Source organism: Molothrus ater, chromosome 7, assembly GCF_012460135.2.
Source record: "Molothrus ater isolate BHLD 08-10-18 breed brown headed cowbird chromosome 7, BPBGC_Mater_1.1, whole genome shotgun sequence".
Lineage (NCBI taxonomy): Eukaryota > Metazoa > Chordata > Aves > Passeriformes > Icteridae > Molothrus > Molothrus ater.
The window spans coordinates 12,728,700-12,751,788 of NC_050484.2; the positions used below are offsets into that span (position 1 = coordinate 12,728,700).

The 23,089-nt window shown below is 38.9% G+C and overlaps 1 protein-coding gene across 1 annotated transcript in view; it reads left to right on the forward strand.

The window, feature by feature from the left end:
* The window catches only part of INO80D (INO80 complex subunit D), a 45,677-nt gene that overhangs the window by 8,259 nt on the left and 14,329 nt on the right, over positions 1-23,089 (forward strand). The window contains exons 3-10 of the mRNA XM_036386618.1: positions 1,006-1,101; positions 1,209-1,455; positions 6,931-7,682; positions 10,732-10,840; positions 16,857-17,081; positions 18,996-19,105; positions 20,989-21,122; positions 22,578-22,795. Of these exons, the coding sequence (XP_036242511.1) occupies positions 1,238-1,455; positions 6,931-7,682; positions 10,732-10,840; positions 16,857-17,081; positions 18,996-19,105; positions 20,989-21,122; positions 22,578-22,795 (1,766 nt within the window). The 5' untranslated portion in view covers positions 1,006-1,101; positions 1,209-1,237. The remainder of the gene's footprint in view (positions 1-1,005; positions 1,102-1,208; positions 1,456-6,930; positions 7,683-10,731; positions 10,841-16,856; positions 17,082-18,995; positions 19,106-20,988; positions 21,123-22,577; positions 22,796-23,089) is intronic.

The window sequence follows — 23,089 nt, forward strand, 5'->3', positions numbered from 1 at the left end:
ATATTTCCTGACTATCATGTCTATGAATATTCCTTTCCTTGTTGTACAACACATATGAAACTGAACTGAGTGCTCAAAAGAGTTCATTCCAGTGCTTCAGGATGACCTTCCTGAATAAAAGCTACCTTTTGCAGGTTAAGCTTAGTGTATCACAGTAGCTGCAGAATATATGTACTATTAATTTTTTTTGACACTACTTTGGAATGGTTTGGGAGTTTTGTTTGGTTTTTTGAAAAGATTATTGCCAAAGACATCCATAATGTTGGGATCTGAAAAAGTACCTTATGGCTGCATGGATTTGCACTGTAGGAACCTGCTTTGGGAACTGTAGGAACCACTGTAGGATCCCAGCCTCTTGCTGAATTGACATTTCAGCCCTTCTGGCATTCATGGGAGTACTGACTGGTATTAATGCCTGTATTTCCCTAAAATAGGTACAGTGAGGTAGGATAAACTTTGAAGAACCATGATGACCTCAGGTAGGACTGCATATGGATGCTTGCAGAAATTGTAAGCAGCTACAAAATCCGAAAGACTGGTCATCAGGTGTGGTAACGAAAGCTTTTCTTAAAAAAAGCTTTGTTGCACTGATTGGCAAAGTAATTTGCAGAGCAAAGACAGTCTGTGGTGGTTTTGTAAACAAAGATACCTTGAAGTAAACCCTCTGCAATCAAATGGGTTAATCATCTTTCAGCTTAATTTATGAAAGCAAGTGATCTAATCTGACACTTAACCTTTTTCAACTTGTAGCTTCTAATCACTTTCTGGTAGATGAGTGAAGTTCTGTTAAAGTGATTTAAGTGTGGTGGCAGTAGAATTTTCTTTCCCCCAGTAATTTCTTTAATGTTTTCCAAGATCTGTGACTACTGATTGAAAACTATTGTGCTGTTGTTTTATTGGATGCTAGCTGAACCACGGGCTTGGTGACTACGTGTGCCTGTTTACTTACTGTAGTAATATCTATTTTATTCCGACTGACAGTGACCCTTTTGATGTTTTCCTTAGACAATCTGCTTCATCTTGGTTCATCATCATTCCAAGATAGTGGTGTCCTTGGGGCTCTCTCTTAACACTGACATGGTGCAGAAGATTTAAAATCAGGTATTGTTTTGAATCCTTCTTTCCGGCCTGAATGAAACACACAACCTAGAACTGAATGCAGTTTTTCTTCCCTTATGTGATTTTTCTCAATATTTTGGTTCTTTCAGCTGATGTTCACAAGGAATAGAGTCACGTGATGTATGAAGGCAAACACATACACTTCTCTGAGGTTGACAATAAGCCCTTGTGCTCCTATAGCCCCAAACTGTGCAAGCAGAGGCGACTTAACGGCTACGCCTTCTGTATCAGACACGTTCTGGAGGACAAGACTGCCCCCTTCAAGCAATGTGAATATGTGGCCAAGTACAACAGCCAACGCTGCACCAACCCCATCCCCAAGTCTGAGGACCGTAGGTGAGTTCTGCTTTCCTCTCTGCAAAGTGGGAAGCGGCTGGGACGTTTTATTTAAGTTGCTGCCTGGTTTCAGGATGAGGGAGGGACTGGTCTGAGTCAATTGTATTCCAGGATGTTCCTTTGAGAATTTTGTTTTAAGACCAGTAAACTTTATTTTCTATGAGAGTCAAGTACTCAGTGAGAGGGCAGTGACTTAATCCCAAGGAAGTTTATGGGAGAGTTCACTGCTTTTCACAAATTCACTATAAACTGTGGATCAAACCTGCTACACAATATCAGCTGTTCTAACTCATTTGCTTTGTCACTCACAGTACATGCTCTTAGAAAGGCCTGCTTGTTAAGCCAGCAGTGCCAAAAGCACACTTCCATCTGCTTTTTCAGGACAAGTAGTTGAAAATGCTTATGTTCTGGACACGGTGGCCAGTGACATGTAGGGACAAATCCAGAATTACAATTCAGTGTTGGTGATATGGTACTGATCTGTAGTATTGTTTTACTGGAATAAATAAGTATTGGTTGATAACAGATGAACCAGCTGGGAAAGTGCCACATACTCCTTTTCTTCTTTGCTTCCCTTATTTCTTTCCCCCTCCCTGCCCAAATGAAGATGCCCAGATAGCCTGGGTATTAAATTCCTTGCAAAATATAGTCCTTGAACTTGTTGAAAGCTGGGAATTAAAAGCAGATTTCCTGAATTGCAGCCCATACTGTAACCACAAAGGCATTCTTCCTTGCTCCTTAAGACTTCCTGAACACCAGTCTCATTGGTCCTGCTCAGGCTGAAATAGCAGAATTTGTCTAATCGTGTCTGCCATCAATATATGACTTTATTTTTCAGAGTTGTCATTGCAGGTATTGCCAGCAATGCATTGTTTAATTAATATGTGTGTTAACTATCTGAGGCTTGTTCTTGTAGAAATGCTTTTTTAAACCTAAAATACGAATAAAATATGCCAAAAAAATCAAGCCACTATTCACTGACCTTTCACATTATTAGCTGCCATTCACTAACCTTTTGCATTATTAGTGGTGTTCCCACTGTGCCCTACATATAACTTCCTTCTCAGCTCACAGCTCCCTCTCTTGTCTGAAACAACAGTTGGACTGTGCTCTAAATTAACTTGCACTTCACCTGCCATTTCAGCTAAAGAGACTGATGAAGTGAGAAAAAAACATGAATGTTTGTCAAAAGCTGTAGGGCAAATGCTCAAATGGCACAAGATGAATAACTTGAAGCTGTAATTTGACAGTCAGTGAGTGTTTCTTTGCTACTGTACAATTGAGGCTCTTTGGAAATAAGCTCACAGAAATGATCATAGAAATTGTTAGCACAAATGGTATGCTGTAATTTCAGATGCAAGAGCTGACTGAGAGAGTTCCTGTTTACCAGGGGTCATACTGAAAAACAATAGAAGTAATAGTACTTAATGACACTTTTTTATGTCTCATATGTTCCCATGGAATTTGTGATTTTTCTTTACACCTTGAATTGAGTTCACACTTTGTTCTTTTTGATTTTTCTCAAGTTAAAGTGAAGTGTGGTCATGACATCTGGTGTATGTTATATTAGAATAATTCAGTTGCATGTCGAGTGTCACATTACAGTACTTGAAGAGGACAGCAGGTGTCTGAAAGAGAAAATAAACTTTTAATTTCAAATGAGAGGATGTGATAGTTGAAAGAATATTTTAAAAGACTGTTTCTCAGGGCAGAGTTTAATTTTAACAATAACATTTAATGAATGCTAGTGATAAGACTGTGACTGTTCTAAACTTCTTTTTGGCAGGCAAACCTGTATCTGTTTCTTAGAAGACTTTTTTCACACTCTGTTCAATATAAAGATGTTTGTAGTGTCTGAGTTCTTCACTCATAGCTTTTCATTTTCTGTGTACAGAATTACTGTCAGATGGTCATTTTGTCACAGTTTTAGACATGGAACTGTACAGGATCAGAAGCAGGCTGTATGATGCTCTGACAGCTATCTTCTTTTATACTTTTAGAAATTGTTAAAAAAAAGTATTTAAAGACAATGCGCGCATTATACGCCAAAAGCTTCATAAGTCTTTCCACAGATAATTAAGAAGAATTATCACTTGACCCCAGACAAATGAGGTGCTACCAGCCACAAAGATGGTTAATATGATGCCATATTATTACATTTCTTATTAACCACTAACATTCTACAAATTAAATCTATTAATATATGTGATTTCATTGCCTTATTTGAAGTCTGATATTTCTATTCACTATATTTTTTTAGAGAATATATATATGTGGGATGATACACACATGGGTTTTGTATCTCTCTTTTCTCTGAAGACATCTCCTACTTATTTCTTAACCAGATACACACAAAGATAATGAAATGCAACTTGATTTCTAAATATAGGTTTACTACAATATAGTTGAGTTAAACACTATTTCGTCTCTAATTCTCCTCACTGAAGAGAATCTTTAAATTCTTTGTTAATATACAAGCTGCTCCCCAGTTTGTTTGGGTCTTTTTTAAGAGGTGGAAATTTATACCAAACTGGGGTGTACTAAGAAGCAGAATACATTTGTAGGTAGAAAAGCTGACTATCTGAATTCTTGCCTTCCCAGTGGATGCAGGAAACAGTCCAGCTGAATTCTTCAGAGCCCATCACGTTTTGTGTGCTTCATGTTATGATAATTTTAATGGATATCAACCCACCATATTTGTGGACTTAATTTGACATAACCTGCACAGAATAAGTGCCTTTGGTGCTGATTGAAGAAGGGGACAACCCCTGTATTAGATACTTATTGTGATACTGTCAGCTGAGCATAACTCACAGACAAGTTACAGAAGTGACAAACTGAGCCTCTAAGACAGGCTTGTTGGAGTTGGCTCTTGTAGGACCAGCTTGACCCTAATGGGTTTTGTGCTCAGAGCTATGTGAAAAGCACTGTGCTACTTGCAGGTTCAGTTCCTGTCTTCCCAGTAACCTGACTTCCATGGGCTTGAACTACTAATGCAGACTCTGCAGCACCCCGTGAAGTCAGAGCCACTTTAGGTCAGGGCTGACTAAAAAGCCATCCTGGAATGTGCAGGATGAGGAAATGTGGGTCCATGCCCCCCTGGCTGTGTGCAGGGCTAGCAAGAGCATGACATGGTCAAGGCTGAAGTGGTGCTAGTGAGAGCTATGCCTAGCCAAAACTGCTTGTGTGAGTCTGCTTTACCCAGAGAAGACTAAACTGCTCTTTCTGGTTTCTTCTTGCTCCTGTTAGTCCAAGCTGGAACAGCCTTGGTTATACTGGAAGACAGGGAGTTGGCAGAGCCTAAAGCACAGAGCCAAGTCAGTGTGTACTGGAATCTGAATATTGTAGCCTGGCATCCGTGGGTTTGTGTCCAGGGGAGCCAGTTGGCTCTCAGTGATGCAGTATGGTCAGCTGAAGAGCCAAAGCTTTATTCTCTGCCATATAAAAATGATTCTGTTAGAGTTAAATGAACAAGACAAACCCTTACTAGCCAAAACTCAGAGAATTTTAGCAAGCTTATTACCTTTCCACAGACTTATTCACCTTTTCTATTTATTTTCTTACTGTTTTTGCAATGAAAACAGACTATGCAGTTCTACCTCCTCACATCAGCACAAGCACAAGATGACAGTAATTTAATTTCTGGACATTATAAGGGAAGCATTTGTGTTGAGTAGAACATGCATTTTATTGGCATAAGAGGGAAAAAAATTCCCTTGTGTTTGTTTAGTCTGTTTATTGGTTTTTTTCTTCTGCCATACCAAAAGTGCTGTGGTAACTGTTCAAACAACATATTTAAAAAGGGCTTAATTTTAAATATGGAAACAGTGCTTGTTGACTTTAAGGGAAGCTTTATTGAGCCCTCATTATATAATTTTATTTTTAGAAGTGCATCTCTCAGTATGAATTTACAGTATTCCAGTGTGTTCTAATAAGGACTGCACAAGTTGTTGGCTTTTAGCTTGCCTCATCTAGGTTTATTTTTTACTTAAAACATAATGTAATGAAGAAATTATTTAGGCAATAATAAGTAGCAGTGCTTTTCAGTGTTTTCTGATTTGTGAAATCTTAGGAGCGTGGTTCTTGAAAGAAACTATACATATATGGAGACCATTAAACAGCATATATGAATTTGCTTTCCCTTTTAAGGACCCTTTAGAGCTGTTCATGCATTGTTTCTTTAGAAATGGGTCGACAAGTTGAAAGTGACTAAACTGAAGTGCTAAACCTTTTTGGGGGTTATTTTGGGCTTTTCTGCCATTTTTTGCTCCATAAAGACCAGAATAATATAATGCTAACCTATTTTTTCAACAAAATTTACTGTTCACAGATTCATACTGATCCGATTTTAAAGAATACCTTCATGGTATTCTATTCATTATCTTGTCCATCATTACCTTGATGCAGGCATCACTCTTTCCTTGTATCTTTGGTCATCCATAAGCTGTAAATTATAGATGGGATTCTGCAAGGGCAAATTTTGATTGTTGGTGGGTTCTACAGAGGCAGGAGTGTCTGCTTGTGGCGTACAGGGAAAGGATCACATCATGGTTCCTAAATTTCTGTCACATACTGATTCCAATCAAACAAAAGTTAATTGCTTACTTTTTAGTATTTAATCTGTGGCATAAATTGTAATTATTTTTACTTTTGTGACAGATATCAAAGACCTTCTCGCTTTCTTTTTTTTTAATAGCATGACTTTGAAAGTTTTTCGTATTAGAAGAACTTAAAATCTGTGCTTTTGGATTGTATATATACATATTTCTGGCATTGTGTAAGTGTTTTCTAGCAGCAGAGAGTTTGTTTTAAGATAGATTTTTATTGAAGAATATTCAGCTAATCCTCTGGCTTTAAAACTCATCATGTTAAACTACTAAAACAGAATTTAAGTATTTATGCTACTTGTTCAGTAAGTGGAAATAGTGATCTTTCATAGCAGATAGATATGTCCTGAGATTGTCCCTATAAGAAACTGCTCCCTACTACAGTGGAATTCATCATAATAATAATAATGTTTGCATTGATGAAAATGTTAACTACTTCCACTGTAGAAAGAATGAGCATATGAAAGGAAGTAGTCTTCAATGTACTTTTTCTTAGGAGCTTTTGAACTGATCAGTTAATGGCTTGCATTCTTGCTACTTTTTATATCAGACTGTCCATTTGTTTTGTTCACTTTGGATTTTGACTGTTTACCCTATTAGAGAGTTAAGATTTTGAATGACTGTATGTGATTTTCCTATGAATAATGAATGAAGAATATTATATCTTAAGATTAGAAATAGTTGCTTGTGTAAGTTGGTTTGGGAGCACCACAGTTATCTGTATTAGAAGTTGTGTACAATTCTTATAAAACCTCTTCTGTTTATATTTGCTTGAAATGTGTCTGTGAGTTTCTCCTAAGTGATGCCTTGCCTTCAGATTTTACTTAGGGAAGTTTAGTTAATAACTGACTGCTCTTACTTTTCAAAGGTACTGCAACAGCCACCTGCAGGTACTTGGCTTTATACCGAAAAAGGAGAGGAAGAAAAAGAATGATCCCATAGAGGAGGTAAAGGTCAGGCATCAGATGGATGCCATGGCCTTCGGTCTGACAGTGCCCACCCTGGCCTTGAAGATGCCCAATGGACTGGATGGGATGTCCCTCTCCCCTCCAGGGGCAAGGCTTCCTCTCCACTACCTGGAGGCAGAATTAGAAGACCCCTTTGCTTTCAATGAGGAGGATGATGACCTAAAGAAAGGGGCAACAGTGAAGAAAAAGTTGCAGAGCAAGTTGGCTCACAACCGGCAGCGCCAGAGAGAGACAGAGATTTTAAAAGTTCGCCAAGAGCACTTTAGCCCCATTCCTGCACCTTTGCAGCAGCAGCCTCTGCAGCAGCAGCAGCACTCCCATCTGCCACCTTCATCAGCTTCGTTAAAGCCGACAGGGCTACCGCAGGGCATAGTCTGCAAGTCACCTCAACCTCTGAACACCAGCCTACCAATGCAGGGAGTGGCACCCACCACACACACTATAGCACAAGCGCGGCAGTTGTCCAACAAGAGACCTCTGCCTCTCCTGCCACCCGCCAGGGCTCCTGGCACGGACCCGCCAAGGACTGACCGGGTCCTGATGAAAGCCACAGCCTTCCCTCCGCACTCGTCCTGCATGAGCCGGCTCCAGAGACTGGTGAAACTGTGCACTCGAAAACAGCAGCTGGACACTGATCTGTTTCCTCACTTAGGTGAGTAGGTCACAGATGCACTGCAGCCATATGTTTTAGCCTGGAACCAAAAGACTGAATGGGAATGTCTTCCTAGCCCTGTCCTGAATTCCTGTGCGGTCCTTACAAAATAACCCTGAGCTAGGTAATCTCTTGGCATCTTGTTTAGCTCTATTGTCCATGAAGGGAATGCCTGGACCCATCCCAAATGGTTTATGGCATTTTGGTTGTTTATTCTTCTTAACATTCTGTTAACCATTTGAGAAACCAAACTGAGGTGTAGAAAACATTGTTTGGGTTGTAGAGACCTTACGTAGAAGGTTTGCAACTTGAGTAGTAAATGTGACACAGCAGTACCACATGAGTGGACAAAGTTAGATTGGGACATTAGGTGTGTGATAAGTGCACGTGACATAATGAATATAAGTGAAAGTGTGGCCATCAATCTCTGCATATTTGAAGTTCCAGTTGACTTAATTGGAAAATTGGAACACATGAGAATTTTTCTTGACTGGGCCATATTTATGTCTATGGATGAACAATAGGAAAAGACCACTTCAGGAGAGCAGCATTGTTCCAGAAGATAGTTGGAAGGGTGAAGTCTTGTCTCCATACCGTGCAGAAATATTCTTCCTCTTACATATAATGATCAATAGCTGCTTACGAAAATATGAGCAAATATAGCCAAATTGGTGTTATAATAGTGCTCTGTAAGCTTTGAAAAGGCAACTGACCTTATGGCTGATTTGTCTTGTGAATATAGACCTAGGCACACCTATCTGTCCTTTTTATCTTCCTCACCCTCCCAAGTTACTTTTCTGCTTAGTTTTAGACTGTACATTTCTAACAAGTAAAATACTGGCTGGGAAAAGGAAATGTGACTCTGTGTGATATAAGTAGGAACACCATTTATGATGTTTAAAACAAAAAAAGACTTCAGATAAACCTGGACATTTCCTATATAATGTCTTATTTAATTGCAAACATCTGTAATTTTTGCAATTTCAATTAACTTTTTCTTAATTTGCTGCGAAGATCTGCCCTTTGGCACTCATGGGATAGTTTGACTATTTGTTCAGGAGATAATTAGCATCCAGTATCATGTCTCCAAAGGAAATTGTTCTTCAGAAAACAGCTTTGATGGTCCTGTATATAGTGCAGGTCTTTAGAGGGATGGCAGCTCTAGAGGCATTTCTGAGTGTCACAGTCCGCAATACCTTAGAAAGTGACCTGTGTTTTGAAAGACTGTAGAAAGATCCTTTTCTGTGCTTAATGTTCAACATTCTCAACTGGTGAAGAGAATATGTGCTCATTTAAAAGAGGCATAGTAAAACTAAAAAACAGTTAGACCTATACATGTACAGCTAGGCAGGTGCATAACTATGTGGATGCATGTAGAACAGTTTATATTTAACAAAGTAAAAGAATTTACATATTAATTACACAAAATTTATTTGTGGAAAATTTATTTGTTATTTATTCATTATAAGCCTTAATATTAAAGACTTAAATGCCAGATCAGAAAATTTCAGGATTTCTTTTCTATATTTGAGCAGCACTAGAGAATCTTTCAAAAGATTAAGCCAGTTTTATGTGTACCAACATCAGAGCCATGTAATTGGATATTAATGTAACTGCAGTCTTCAGTGTCAGTACAGTTGAATCTGGATTAGATTTTATTCCTCCCTTTTTTGCAGTGCCCAGGAGAAGCAAAACAACTCAGTTTCTGATTTTGTTTTTAAACTTAGGGTTTAAACAATTTGTTATGTGGTTGTCAATTGTGGACATCTTTATGGAATGATTAAGTTGTTTTTTCATTCTTTTACGGAAGAGACAACAGGAAAAAGAAACATTTAAGTTGAAAGTATAATTCTGGCATTTTATCAAATGTCTTAAGGTATCTTAATTTAGTTCAAATATAAGTCTTAAAAAATAAAAATAAAAAATAAGTTTTGTAGGATGCTGAAGTTCATGAAAATTTGGATTTCTGGTATCAGTGGTTTATGTTAAAGTGCTGATTCTATATGATGAAGAGTTACCTGATAATTTTACTCCAAGCTTATGTGTGTGTGTCTCTAACTCTAAAAGTGCTTGACCAAGTACTGATGCATTTCCCAGATTCAAAGCATCTGACTTCAGAATCATCTCAGATATAGTTGTTTAATTTAGTTTTAGCAAAAATGAAATGCTCCTTAACTCTATCAATTTTCAAGGAGTGCACAAGGAAATGAAAAAGCAAAGAATGCTAGCTTGTAAATGCAGGAATGGGATTTTATCCCACCTGCTGCAATAAAGTGGCAAGAATTTCACTGGGTGCGTGAGAGATAATAGAAACCAAAAGACGAAGCTCCAGATAAAATGTTCCACCTGAGAACTTACTGGCTGCTTTCTGGCCAGACTGAGGCTGCTGGAGCACACTGTAAGTTGGTCATAGTGCATCATCATTACGTGAAAACATGCTGCTTGGTGAAAGTGCTGGAGTGTTTGTATGTCTCCCTTTAGCTCTTTCTTCCCACTAATATGTGCATTTGGCAGGCAATTACAGAGACTGAGCAGAGGAACATCCTGGGTAGCTGTGTATCTATCTCTGTCCCTGCTGCTGTGTCTTCCAGTTTTCATATTCTTCCATGTTTTGGTGCAGAAAGGGGGTCAGAATATAAACAGAAATGAAATTGGCCTATTTAGATCATACAGTATTAAAATTTCCAAGTAGTCAGTTCTTCATGACAGGGACTTCTCTCTTACTTTTGTACTTGGTTATGAAAACTAGTGTTTCTCTGCGGGTAAGATAGTTGGTGATTTTTCTTGCACTGTTTATGGGTAAAGAAGCCAATAAGAATTTTAAAAGGAAAATTTAGTTATGATAAAAATCAGTGCATGCTATTTGCACACTATAGTGGAGCTGTTACTGTAGCTTTTCCTGCATAATTGAGAATGCTGCATAATTTAATCAAACATAATTATGCTTGCAACTATATTGTACATTCATCTTTTGTGCCAAAGGTTGCTCAGAGGCTTATATGAGGTGTATGCTCTTTTCATCCAGTTTCCATATTTTCAATTCCCTTAGGGCTGGATTGGTCTGAAGACAGTGGAGAAGAGTTGGAGGATTCAGAGCAAACCTCCCCTTACCAGGTCGCGTGGTCTATCCGAGAAAGCCTCGGCTATGAGAGACCTGAGTGAGTATGATTCTTTAGTATTCATGCTGGCCTTGATGGAATAAATCATGTAAATGTGAGCTTCACTTCAAGTGGAGTCAGTGGAACCTAAGCACTTGTTCAAGTGTTTTGCTGAAACAAAGGATTGTTTGAACTCATTTGTTTGTAAGAGCTATGGAACAGCTTGTCGCCTTCTGTCCCAGTTTCCAGCTAACTTAGAGACCTTTGTGCAGTCTGCTATCAGAAGGATGCATCAGGAAAGGATTTAAGCTTGTTTGCCTGAATTTAATTGAGTTTAGTGGGATTTATTCATGAACTTGTGTGCTTTGATGATTGGAGGTGCTGAATTAGAATCAAATGAGGTTGTTATTGGTTTCTTGTCTTTCTACTGGTTGTTAATAACTTTGTCAGTAAACTTGCTACATTTTACTCATTAATTCTTGTAATAATTATGCAGGCTATTGTTTTAATGGGGATTTTAAAAGGCCATGGTATTTCTTTTCATAATTAAGTTTTGAATAAACCTCTGTCAGTACTTGTGAGCATTGGAAGGAAGCTTGTGAGCTTGGGATCAAAAGGATAAACAGAGCAGGAATTAACTGCTGGTGCAGAAAGGCTTATGATGTTCTCTATATACTGCTAAGTCATAAATCTAAACTTAGAGCAGGATATGATAATATAGGTCTACTAATGTAAATTTGAAGGTGCACAATTAAAACAAAGCATCCCAGGTGTAATATTGTAATACTGTTGTATGTCATTAACAAAGAAATTGAGGTCTCACTAGAATTTGATTATAGTTTCTGTAACATGACTCTCATTCAATGTGCAACTGGACTTTTTGATTCTACAACTTTCCCCTATTTTTTTAGTTTTTAGCTATCATGCTTAGAATAATGATGTTAATGAAACCTTATTTTGTTGTTACATTCTGAAAATTCTGAAACTTACTAGAATTTCCTGCCATCTTCGAAGATTATCCTCAAGGTGAACCACAAAGCTGTATCTCTCTCATCAGGACACACACCAGGATGCTAAGTATTAAGAGCCTTCAGTGAATCAAAGCTATTAAGCAGAGTGTAGACTTCACTTTTTTAAAATAAAGGAGTCTTTTTTTATTATGAACGACCGCCATTTTTTAGGGCATCAGCAGTTTTAGAGTGACCTTTCACAAACATTACTTCTAACTTAAAAGGCAACTTTTAAATAAAATGTTCTGGGAAATCGTGGACAGACTTTCAGACTTCTAAATCATACATAATTTTTCACAGCAGATATATCTATTAAATAACTTCCCTTACACTCTTCTTTCTTTGACATTTGATTTGATTCTTCCATAGATCCCTATTTTTTTGTGAACTTATAAAGGTCATCTCTGTGTGTTTTGTCTTCTATTTGTCTTAACTTCCTTTGGATTCTTCCTACTCTTTTCACATACTGAGAGAAAATAATACCTTGTCTTGACATTTTCTTTTCCATTCTAGCACTCTGTGCACCTCAGTTAAATGCTGTCTTAACTATCCATGATGGATAAATTTTTGAATGCAACTGGCTGCTTTTGTACTTCATCAGCCTGCTCAGTGTTAGCTCTTCAACAACCTTACTAATTTTGGCCATGGATAAGCAGTCACTTGATGTCAACCTTCTAAAACTCGAGTTCCTATTCTGCAAACTTCTGTAGTGGTTTTTATTACCTGAAATGTTTCACTTTGACACTTCTGCAGTGTGGTCTGCCTGCTGCTGAAGATGAATTAGTTCAGGCTGTTTCTGGGGAGATTTGATTTGTCAAAATGACTCTGTCCTGCTGATCTGGTGGTACAGATTGGTGCCTCCTAAAGTCAGCCAGTGACTTGTTACAGCTCTGAATTCTGGGGGCTTATTTTATCAGAAAACTGGTGGAGATTATTACCCAAAACTTTTTGTTTTTGACATCTAAACTAAAGACCTAAACTTAGGGGATTTGCTTGCTGGTTTTCATAGTAAAATTAAAGCTCTTTTTTCTGTTTGTTTGTGTCTGAGCTTGTGGTCCCCACCAGCTGACTGCATTCTGTCTTTTTCCTTTTGACTGCATGGAAGACAGTGAGAGTAATGCTTTTCAGAATAGACTATTGAAAGAAAGTGAACAGTTAATTTCTGCTTCACTGTGCAGCTGCTTCTCAGCATTTCTGCTTGTGTGATTGTGGGAGAAACCTCTGTTGAACTTCTTGTGTGATACTCTAGCTGCTCTTAAACTCCCAAAAAATCACCAGATTTGTTTAAAATTATTGTCTTAACAGTGTCCTGGTTTGGGCTGGGATAGTGTTCATTTTCTCCTTAGCAGCTGGCACAGTGCTGTGTTTTGGGTTGGGTAGGAGAACAGCATTGATAACGCTCTGATGGTTTGGCTGGTGCTAAGTAGTGCTAGCCCTAAGTCAGGGACACTTAATTTCCCTGGGCTCTGCCAGAGAGGGGTGCACCAGAAGCCATGAGGCAGCACAGCTGGGACAGCTGACCCCAGCTGGCCAAGGGGATACTCCACAGCCTGGAACATCTTGGCCAGGACATAAAGTGGGGGGAGCCAATTGCTGCTTGAATATCAGTCAGTGGGTGCTGAGCAACTGTATAAGGCACTTGTTTTTCTTGGGGTTTATTTATTAATTTTTTTTTTCATTACAATAAATAGTAGTAGTCTATTTTACTTTGTTTTCATTAGTAAGCTATTCTTAGCTCAACCCACAAGGTGTTTTTTTTCTGATTCCCCTCCCCATCCCACTGGTGGAAGCAGGGAGAGTGAGCATGCAGGGAGAGGGAGCATGCAGCACTGTGGTACTTAGTTCCTGGATGAGGTTAAACCATGACAACAATAGTACATTTTTTGGTTCACTTGCCTTCTGGCCTTTTAATCTGTAAAATTCATACTGTTGCAATCATCTGTGGAAACGCAGGCCAAATGTTTGCTTTTATTATTCTGTGCTTTAATTTTGAAAAATTGTGTTCCTATGGTCCCAGGAGTTCAGGACACAGTGCTTCGAGGCAGGCACAAATGTTTGAGTTCCAATAGCACAGGAGTTGGCAGTGGGCACGGTGCAGGCTGGATGCTGGCAGAGAAGGTTGCTGGGGTGGGAGGAATCCCTTGTGGGAGCAGCAATTTGGAGAGCAAGCAGGGGCTGTTCCCTGCTGCAGATTACTGAAGCTTCCCCCTAGATTATTTGATTACTGACTCTGGTATCTTAGAAAGTGCTGGAAAACAAGTAACTTTATAACAAAGTATTTTTTCACTTCATACTCTGAAATATAGATAAAGCAAATGTTTCAAGTAGCAAGTTTGAAAAAGGAGTATGAGTCCCTCCTCATACCACCTCCCTCAAAGGATTAAATATCAACATTGTTTTGTCAAAAGTTGGATTTAATAACTCCCAATAAGTAAAATAACTAAAAGAAAGAAGGGAAGATTCTTCAAAACACTCTGTAAGGAGGGATTTGAAGTATAGTTGCTGGGTTGTCTCAGAATAGAGAGCATGTTCTCCTCGTTCCCTGGTGGTGCCTGGCTGCTCACCCTTTTGCTCTTCCTTTCTGCTGCTTCGTGCTGTCTTTGTTTTCTTCAGGAACACTCAGCAATAATCCCCCTGATGTTTCCACATGACAGTCTGAAAGGGAAAGGTTGGGAGAAAGCATTTTGGATTATCAAATGGCTTGTGTGCACTTTCAGAATTCTTTGTAAAAATGAAATGCCACACGTAAAGTTGAACTTCAGAAGTTCTATATGCAGCTTAGGAAAATAAACTAAATAGAATTTGGCAAACTTGCTTATGAAAGAGCAACAATAAAAGTATCTTTCATTTTCATGCCTACTGAAGAAAAAAGGTTTTATTTTGATATTTTTAGGTTTCTTTGAACCTAAACATATAAATGTTTTGGCTAATCTTACTGGCCTGGGAACAAAGTTCTGGACAGGTTTTTAGAAACTGGCTTTTAGAAATTTTGGCTCAAAATAAGCCTTTGCACACTGCAGGCGTTTCTTTCTATACCTTTGATATATGTCTTCATCTGTTTTTTAAAAAGATCTCATAAACTGAGGATCAAAAATATTTTAGCATACAATGTCATTTTTTCTGGCTCTTTCAATGTGAGAGAAGTAAAAAGTCTCAAATATTGAGAAATGTATATTAAAAAACACTCTTTCACATGAAAGTAACTTCTTTCCCCTAAGGAATACTTCTGGTATTCTTAAAGTTAATTTTTAACCATATTTAAAAATAAATCAGTTACTTTGTTTAAAAGTCTTGGCCCAGAGCAGTAATGAAATATCTAAGATATTAAACCTACCAATAAATAGATATGCTATCTATGTTTTCCTCCTTTAGTAATACATTGGAAAAGGAAAATCTAAATTAAATAGCCCACAGTCAATTTTTTCTAAACAGGTAGTTTTCCCCAGTAATCATTCTTTCCTAAGAGATCTTAAAAGTGTATTTATTTTAATTTTCAATGTAAAAATATTCTAAACATTGCATATGTTAAATATTTTTAACATAGATTGTATTTGCTGCTAAGCATGTAATTGCAGAGTTTAAGTACTTGTAATTTATGCCTCTAGAAAATAAGCTGTAAATTGTTTTAACAGACAAAATACATAGTATGGTTGACTTTACATGAATCTTCACAAAAACATGCATTTGTGTCAAAGGTTTTTGTGGAAAGCCTCAGTGGAGATGGCTGCAGTCTCTTCCATTTGGCCTGCATGTAAATAGAGTCAGAGTTTGCAGAGAAGAAAGTAGGTCTTCACCATACTGTCTTTCAGGGACAGATCTGCTGTCTGCATTTCTGGATCTTACTTTATTTAGTAAATATCATGGTTGGTATTTCACGTCTCTTGTGTCTCAGTGGTGGCCTCCTTTGCTGTGTGCAGGTTTGGGTGTCAGCTCCTGCAGTCCCATGGGCTCTGAACATTGCCAGCTTTTGATTTGCTTCATTTGTTTCATTTGTTTGCATTTCTCTTCTCTCTCCTGCCCTTTTTTTTCTTGTGTGTTACAAATAGGGAAGTTGGCAAAAAGTTTCTCTGTTCTATGGGAAAAAAATTGGAGGAAAACCTCAGAGTTTTTAAAAATTAGAGGAAAAACAGAGTCTGCTTAGATTCAGCACATGCATTTTGTTGCTCCATGAAAAAAACCTCATTCTGCAAACTAGTGCTTGTTGTGGAGAACTTCTGGGTAGCTTCATGGACCTTGTTTTAACAAGTTCCAGTGATAATTTTCTGTTTCATTTAACTGACTTTTACTTCATTTAACTGAATGTGTTGACATGGTTTGATGGTCTTGTTTATATGTGCCTGGACATTCAGAGAGCCAAGATAAATGGAGAAGGGCTTTCTTAAGCCAACACAGAGTTGGATTAGTCCTTCTTCCGGTCATTGCTTAGCCCTGGTTTGATCTTTCCCTCAGTATCTTTGAGTTAAATATGAATTTCTTCTCTATTATTGTACCGTAACTCAACTGCAACTCTGCAGCAAGGGGAAATCAGTATCAGCTGTTAGCTGTAAATAGTGTGTATTTTGGTTTAAAAAGGAATATACCACCTGGAAGAGTAAAAGGAATTGGACGAAGTCAGAAGCTTAGCTACTTGTTAGAATTTGACCATCTTCTCCAGCATGATCATTCCCCAATAAATTTCTACTATACAATTCCCCACCCTTGTCTTCTCCATTAATTGCACTTTAAGATTGGTCTCATTTGCTGTGACATCTACAGTAAATAAAGGTTAACAGTATAGATTTCTTTTTGAACAGCAGGCTCTAGACATTTAAATGTGTCAGATTTGATGATAAATTGATGTAATCTCTAATAATGACATACTAAGAAGGGCAAATACCTTTAGAATTTAAGAGGGATTCTGCTCTTGCTATTTCTCAAGTAACACTGCCTGATTTCAGCATTTGGATGTTTGTGCGGCTAGAAGATGGATGCCAATTTAACAATTCTATTAGAATAACAAATTAGCTTAGCAGGGAAAAAAAAAGTAGTATCTTAAAGCATATTTGTTTTTATTTTCCCTTCTTCAGGTCCGATGATGACAATGCAGATGACAGGAGTTCCAGGGTGACCAGACTTTGCACTTACTTTCAGCAGAAATACAAGCACCTGTGCCGCCTGGAGCGGGCAGAATCGCGGCAGAAGAAATGCCGGCACACGCTGCGGAAAGCGCTGCTGCAGGCGGCCAGCCGGGAGCCCGAGCGCGCGGGGCAGCTCCTGCACGAGCTCCGGAGGGCTGCGTGCGCTTGCACCAGGTTAGACCTGCCCTGCCGCTGCACGGGCCTGGGGCTGGGCAGGGGGACGTGGGCTGAGCATCCCGCAGCTGAAATGATGAGCTCTGAAACCGGGAGTCAACAACAAGGCAGGAAAACATGACACATAAATACTCCTCAGTGGAGTAAAAGAAACGTGGCATACAGTTTTCCATGAAGACAGGCCTTCTCCAGATTTATGTTGTAAAATGGGGATGGTTTGTTCAGCAGTTTCTGGGCCCAAATATCTGGTCCTTTACTGTGCCAATAGAAGGTGTACAGTCTGGTCTATAGTTCACTGCTCCAATTCAGATTTTGTTTTTCAGACAGCTTTTTTTGAAAATCTGTACCTCCTCTTAATTATCTTCCCAGCAAATTTAAGCTCATGCTTTTTGTTAGATTTAACTCAATCTAACATTAAATAAAACTTGGCAACAAAATACATAACTTCTAACAACTTTGAAGGTTATCTTCTGTGGGAATTCTTTCTAGTTAATGTCAACATCCCTCTAGCTCTCAGCATATGGAGAGTTGGTTGATTCATATTCATGCAGGAACAGACTAAGTCTGAACCCTGGTGTTACATTTAGGGTATCAGAAGCATCCTTTTGCTGTTGGGGTTTTGCTTTACAGGATGTGTGACTGTGGGGTGCAGTGTATAGTATGAGATGCAGATTGGAGCTAGGTATTGAGAGTATATTGTGTTTAATGGGGATGCTTTTGTTCCTGGTTCAGTGGATGTATTCATGACAATTGAAGTGTTCATTGTTGGGGAGGTGGACTGATTCTGAAGAACTGCTCTGAGGTGTAATGTAGAAGTCCATTACCGGTTTACGAAGTTGTGTATAAATTTCTCCAAACTTAAACACTACAGCAAAAGTTCACCTGAACTGACAAGCTCTTGCTGTTTTTTTTTTCCCTATTATTTTTGCCTTTTGTTGAGCAAAAAAGTTTACATTGTTTTGGGTAGACCAGCAAAGCCAGGTATGCCTGTCATCACTGCTCTGGTCAATTTAAATAACCACCGAGTCTTTTCAGATAGAAAATTTTTCACAGGAGTAATGCCACTAACTAAAACTTTACTCAGTCAAAGTGCAGTTGATGACAGAAATGGCTGAAGGAAAACAGTCAGGCTACAGACAACTTTTTGTCAACCTAGAAAACAACGTGTACAGAGGTGCAAGTGAGCCCTGGAATCGCCAGCTTTATCTCCATGAAGGTGACACGTGCCTGGAGAGCAGGCCACCCGAGCGAGCTGTGTAACGCTTCAGTGCCCGTCCACACCGCTGCCTGGCGCCTGCTTGCAGCTCAGGCTCAGAGCACAGAGGCTGTGCTGGGAGAGCCCCGGGCACCTGCTGGTGGATTGGGCTGTAGCACGTTGATGAAGGAGAGCTTTTATCCATGTTGAGCACGCTCAGGCTCTGCCACTCCAGAGCTCAGTCTCAGTTTGTCTGAGCACATGCTTGCATGTAAGCTCTGGGGATGCTCGGCATGTTTGGATTTATGAACAGGCTTGGAAGTGCACTTGACTCCCATCTAGGCATACCCAGTACATTGAATTCTAAAGACTGACCTCATTTTGAGGGTCACCTGTGTTGACACTCACCTATTGCTGCCCTTTCTGTTGCAAGGTATTGTAATATTTACATGGTAGTAGCACATAGCACCTCTCATTACAATTAAGGCCCTGTGAAATAAGAAATAATCCTGTTACTACAGTCACACCTTCACCTGTCGTTGACATCTATTCTGTGTCCCTGTGTAGAGCTTGGTACTAGTGTGCACCCATCTGGATCATGACACACACACGTGTGTTACGATTTTTCATCCTACTGTGCTACATTCAGTATAATAATTGTGTTAAGTAACCACAAGACTGGGGGTTTGTCTGTAAACTCTTTTATGCTTTCTTTTCAGCACAAGCCAAGCAAGGCAGAGAGATGCAGAGCCAACAACCTGCAGTGGGACTTCGAAGGGAGAGCAGTGCACTAACAAGGCCCTTCCATTCACCAGGCACTGTTTTCAGCGTATCCTCTTAACTCTGTTTGGGAGTGGCATTCAGGCATGGAAGCTGTTCTGTTTTAGGGGATTTTTTTGTTTGTTTGTTAGATTTATGCATGATAACTAAGTTTTCACAAAGAAATACCTATTTGTTAGTATATCATCATACTAACAAAAGCAACTTCTTTGCTTTTAATTTGTCTGTGTGATTTAGGTATATGGATACTGAGGATAAGTACTCTGCTACTGGCATTTGTAATAGGAACATCATTTTACTTTGTGAGCTGTATTTAGTGTGGGCAAGAAACCTTTACAAAATGATCATCCTTCACAATGACTTGGTACAAACCATGTGCTTTTCAGCCTCCTGGCTTTCATACAGCTCTTAGTAGATTCCAATAGACCACCTTCCTGTGCCAGTTTCATGGAAAAAGGTTTTTATACATAGTATAAAAAGAGGGCTTAAACTGACTAGAAAGATGGAAATCATACTTTGCGTTGTTTAAAGAAGCAGAATAGAAGGAGTCACAGAACCTCTTAGTCCAGATGAGGAAGGGTTCCCTGTGCTTGGAATTTCAAACAAAGCCTGGAAAGAATGTTGAAAGTCAATGGCTGAAGATCTCAGAAAGAAGAGAGCACAATAGATGTGAGTTTTGGTTCTGAAGATTATAAAAAGGCAGACTTATGACTTGTAATACTTAAAAATTCTGGAGCCTTTTTTTTTTGTTTTTAGCTGAAGAATTGTTGTAGCTTTTGTTGGGGTGACTCCTATTGTTGGATCTTTTGGTTTTGGTATTAAAAGTGACTCGTGCTGATGTACTCAGCCACTGTCAGACTGCAGCACCTTTCCAATCTTTTTGTTTTGCAGATGCCTTGTTTTTATTGTTTGATTTTTTGCAGGCTGCTTAAAAGCAGTTTGCAGAGCAGTTCCAAACCTCTATGAGAGAGCACCATGGCATACAGCAGTATTTGGTTCTGATGGGATTTTTTTGTTTTAGTAGTTTTTAATTTTAAGTGGTCTCGCTTGTTGGTGTGTATAGAGCAGGATAGTCAAGACTAGTGATTTTGCATGTATGCCCATTTTTTCTCTCTGCATTTCCTTCTCTAAAATGAACAGGCTCTTGGTTCTGACCCATCCATCCAAGTCTGCTGTCTGGATTGTTCTGCAGGTTTTTCATTTTCTTTGTCCTTTTTCTTTGTTTTAACATTTTATAAACATACATAGTGATGTTGAGGTCTGAGAACTGTTCAAGATGGAAGGAGTGCTTCTAGTCCTGTTTGAAAAAAGACACAATGAAATATCTGTTTGATTTGCTGTAAGTCTGGAAACATTTTTACTCCTGCTAAGGATTTTCTGAAGGAAATCTCAGCAAGCTTACGTTTGGATTTACTTGACCTTTCTGTCTGCTTGCACATCTTTTTTTTCAGAGGAGCAGGAAGGATCTTGAAACTTCTTTGTCTGTGCTCTAAAGATAAATGCCAAGAATGTACCTTAAAAGATTGAATTAAGAAATACTCTTTCTTTAATGTTTCAGTATGGATTGTCATTAGTCTGTAAGGAAATAGTCCTGGTGACTACACTGTTCCAACTGCTACTATTGATCTATTGATTAAGACTCCAGGAAAAGGCTTCTTTTTGCTAAGAACTCATTAGTGAAATAGCTGCTTTTATAAAACTATCTCAGTATATAATAAAATCATTAGAGATTCTGCATGAATGCAGTTTTTCACTTTAAAAGTTGGTTTGAGCCTTACCTAGCTTTGAACTTGAATAGCAAATTTAAGGCACTCATTAAAAATAGTATCTATGGACAGATAGAGTTGAAGGCTCTGATCTTTATCAGATTGATAAATCAAAGGGCGTTCCTCCACCACTGTCTTGTGTTATTCCTGATGCAGAAATGCACAGATATCTTATTGAACCGTTCTCAGCAGCTCTTCTCGAGTTGCACAGCCAAGTTTGCAGATGGTCAGCAGTGCTCTGTGCCAGTTTTTGACATTACACATCAGACACCTCTGTGCGAAGAACATGCCAAAAAAATGGTAAGTTACAAAGCCATCATTGTATTTATTTGTGTATTGGGATGATCAGGAGTTTTAACCCCAGTATTCTTATGAAGTCTTCCTTGACCACTAGCAAGTTTATGAACTTAAGAGCTTGTTTGCTATTATTTTTCTTAAAAGGGTAAAACTAGACAAACATTCCCAATTAGTATAAAGTATGTTGTGAAAATCTTTTATGTAGTTTTGAGGATATAATGAAGTATACATGGGAATATTCTTCACTGGAGGAAATTTGATTGCTGTCTTAAATTGAGAAATAGAAGATCATTGTGAGAGATCCTGGGATTTATTTGGGGTCACTCCTGGTCCTTGGATCTGAATGTAATGTAAGTGTGATATTACTAACACTGCATCTTAAACAGTCTCAGTACACGGGGCCCAAAGTACTTTCTAAAGGTAATGTAAATAGCAATTACAAGGATGCAAATAATGGGTTTGCTACTTTATTTACCTTTTAGTAACTATTAGAATTATCTCGAACTTCCTTCAGGGATCCATGGATCCCAGAGAAAAAGCAGTGGCCTACCTCCCTACCTCAAGCTGAGAGAATGGAGAAATGAAGTTGATGTCCTCTGCTCTCCTTTTTATGATACCAATCTTCCAGAACAAAACCTTTATGATAATTCACAAACCCACTTCTTCAAGGCTTCTTGTCCTACCTTCAACTAGGTGTAAAACTACTTTTTTTGTTGTTTTGTTGGGTTATTAGAAGTTTTTTGTTACTGTTTTTGTCCAGCCTCCTAAAATTGTGAATTATGGAGTTTTTTTGGCTTAAAATGTGAGGGTTTGTGCTACACAGATCTGTGTGGGGTTTCCCCCTCTTCTAGGCAATCTTCAGTTTGTCCCTCAAGGTTTACCTCTGTAACAAGTATAATCCTCTGCCATACCCAGTATGATGGCAACTGAAGACTGATGATGGTTTGATTTATTTTTTAATGTGTCAGTGATTGCTGTTTAGAAGCAAAGAGGCTTAATTGTTTACCCACATCCTTATCCTAGTCTAGCAGTATTAATTTTGTCTCCTCTGTGCTGTCCCTCTGTTATGTCAGCAGGCACTTGAGGATTGTGGCTTCGGCTGCTGCCTATTATCCACATTAACACCACCTCACAACAGCGTTTTGTCTTTAATACTTACAGGAGTGCTGCTAAAGGTTATGGTTTTGCACTTTTTAGTTAGGGTTTGCTATGATAATTTTTAAAGAGAAACTGCACAATCTCCAGTTTACAATATCTCATAACTTGGTCTATGTTATTTTTGCCATTGGGGTCAGTGAGGAAGGAAACAGCTCAATTTTTGAAACTCTGTCTGTGTGTAGGCTAACAGTTCCTCTTGCCTTACATTCCACATGTATGTGGAATGACCAGGGTGAAAAGAGCTAGGAAAGTAATACTTGTTCTTAATATGCTCCCATTGGTATTGTTTTGCTCCCAAAGGATAATTTCTTGAGAGGGGACAGCTCCCGTAAAGTTCAGCACCAGCAGCAGAGGAAACCCAGGAAAAAAACGAAGCCACCTGCACTTACCAAAAAACACAAGAAGAAGAGAAGGCGAGGCCCACGCCGGCCCCAGAAACCCATTCCTCCTGCAGTGCCCCAAGGGAACCTCACCATGCCTGCCACTGTCTCACTGCCAGTAGACATACCCCACATACGGTCAGTGCTGCTCCTGCCCAGTTTCCCACTGCTGGCCTGAGCGCTGCCAGTGAGCTCTGTACAAAGCTGCCAAGCAGCATCTGGAGCAGGGCTAAAAATTCCATCTCCGTGTTACTGTTGAAAAAAACCTTTAGAGTGGGTCATTTTGGATTTGAGCAATGATTGGGTTTGATGGGTAAAATATCTTGCTCCTGATGTTGCCTCTTACGTAGTTAATGAGTAGCCTAAGTGTAAGCTTCCTAAAGACACTACCTAAAAGCATTTTTTCCCTAGATAATGGAGGAAAAAATGTGT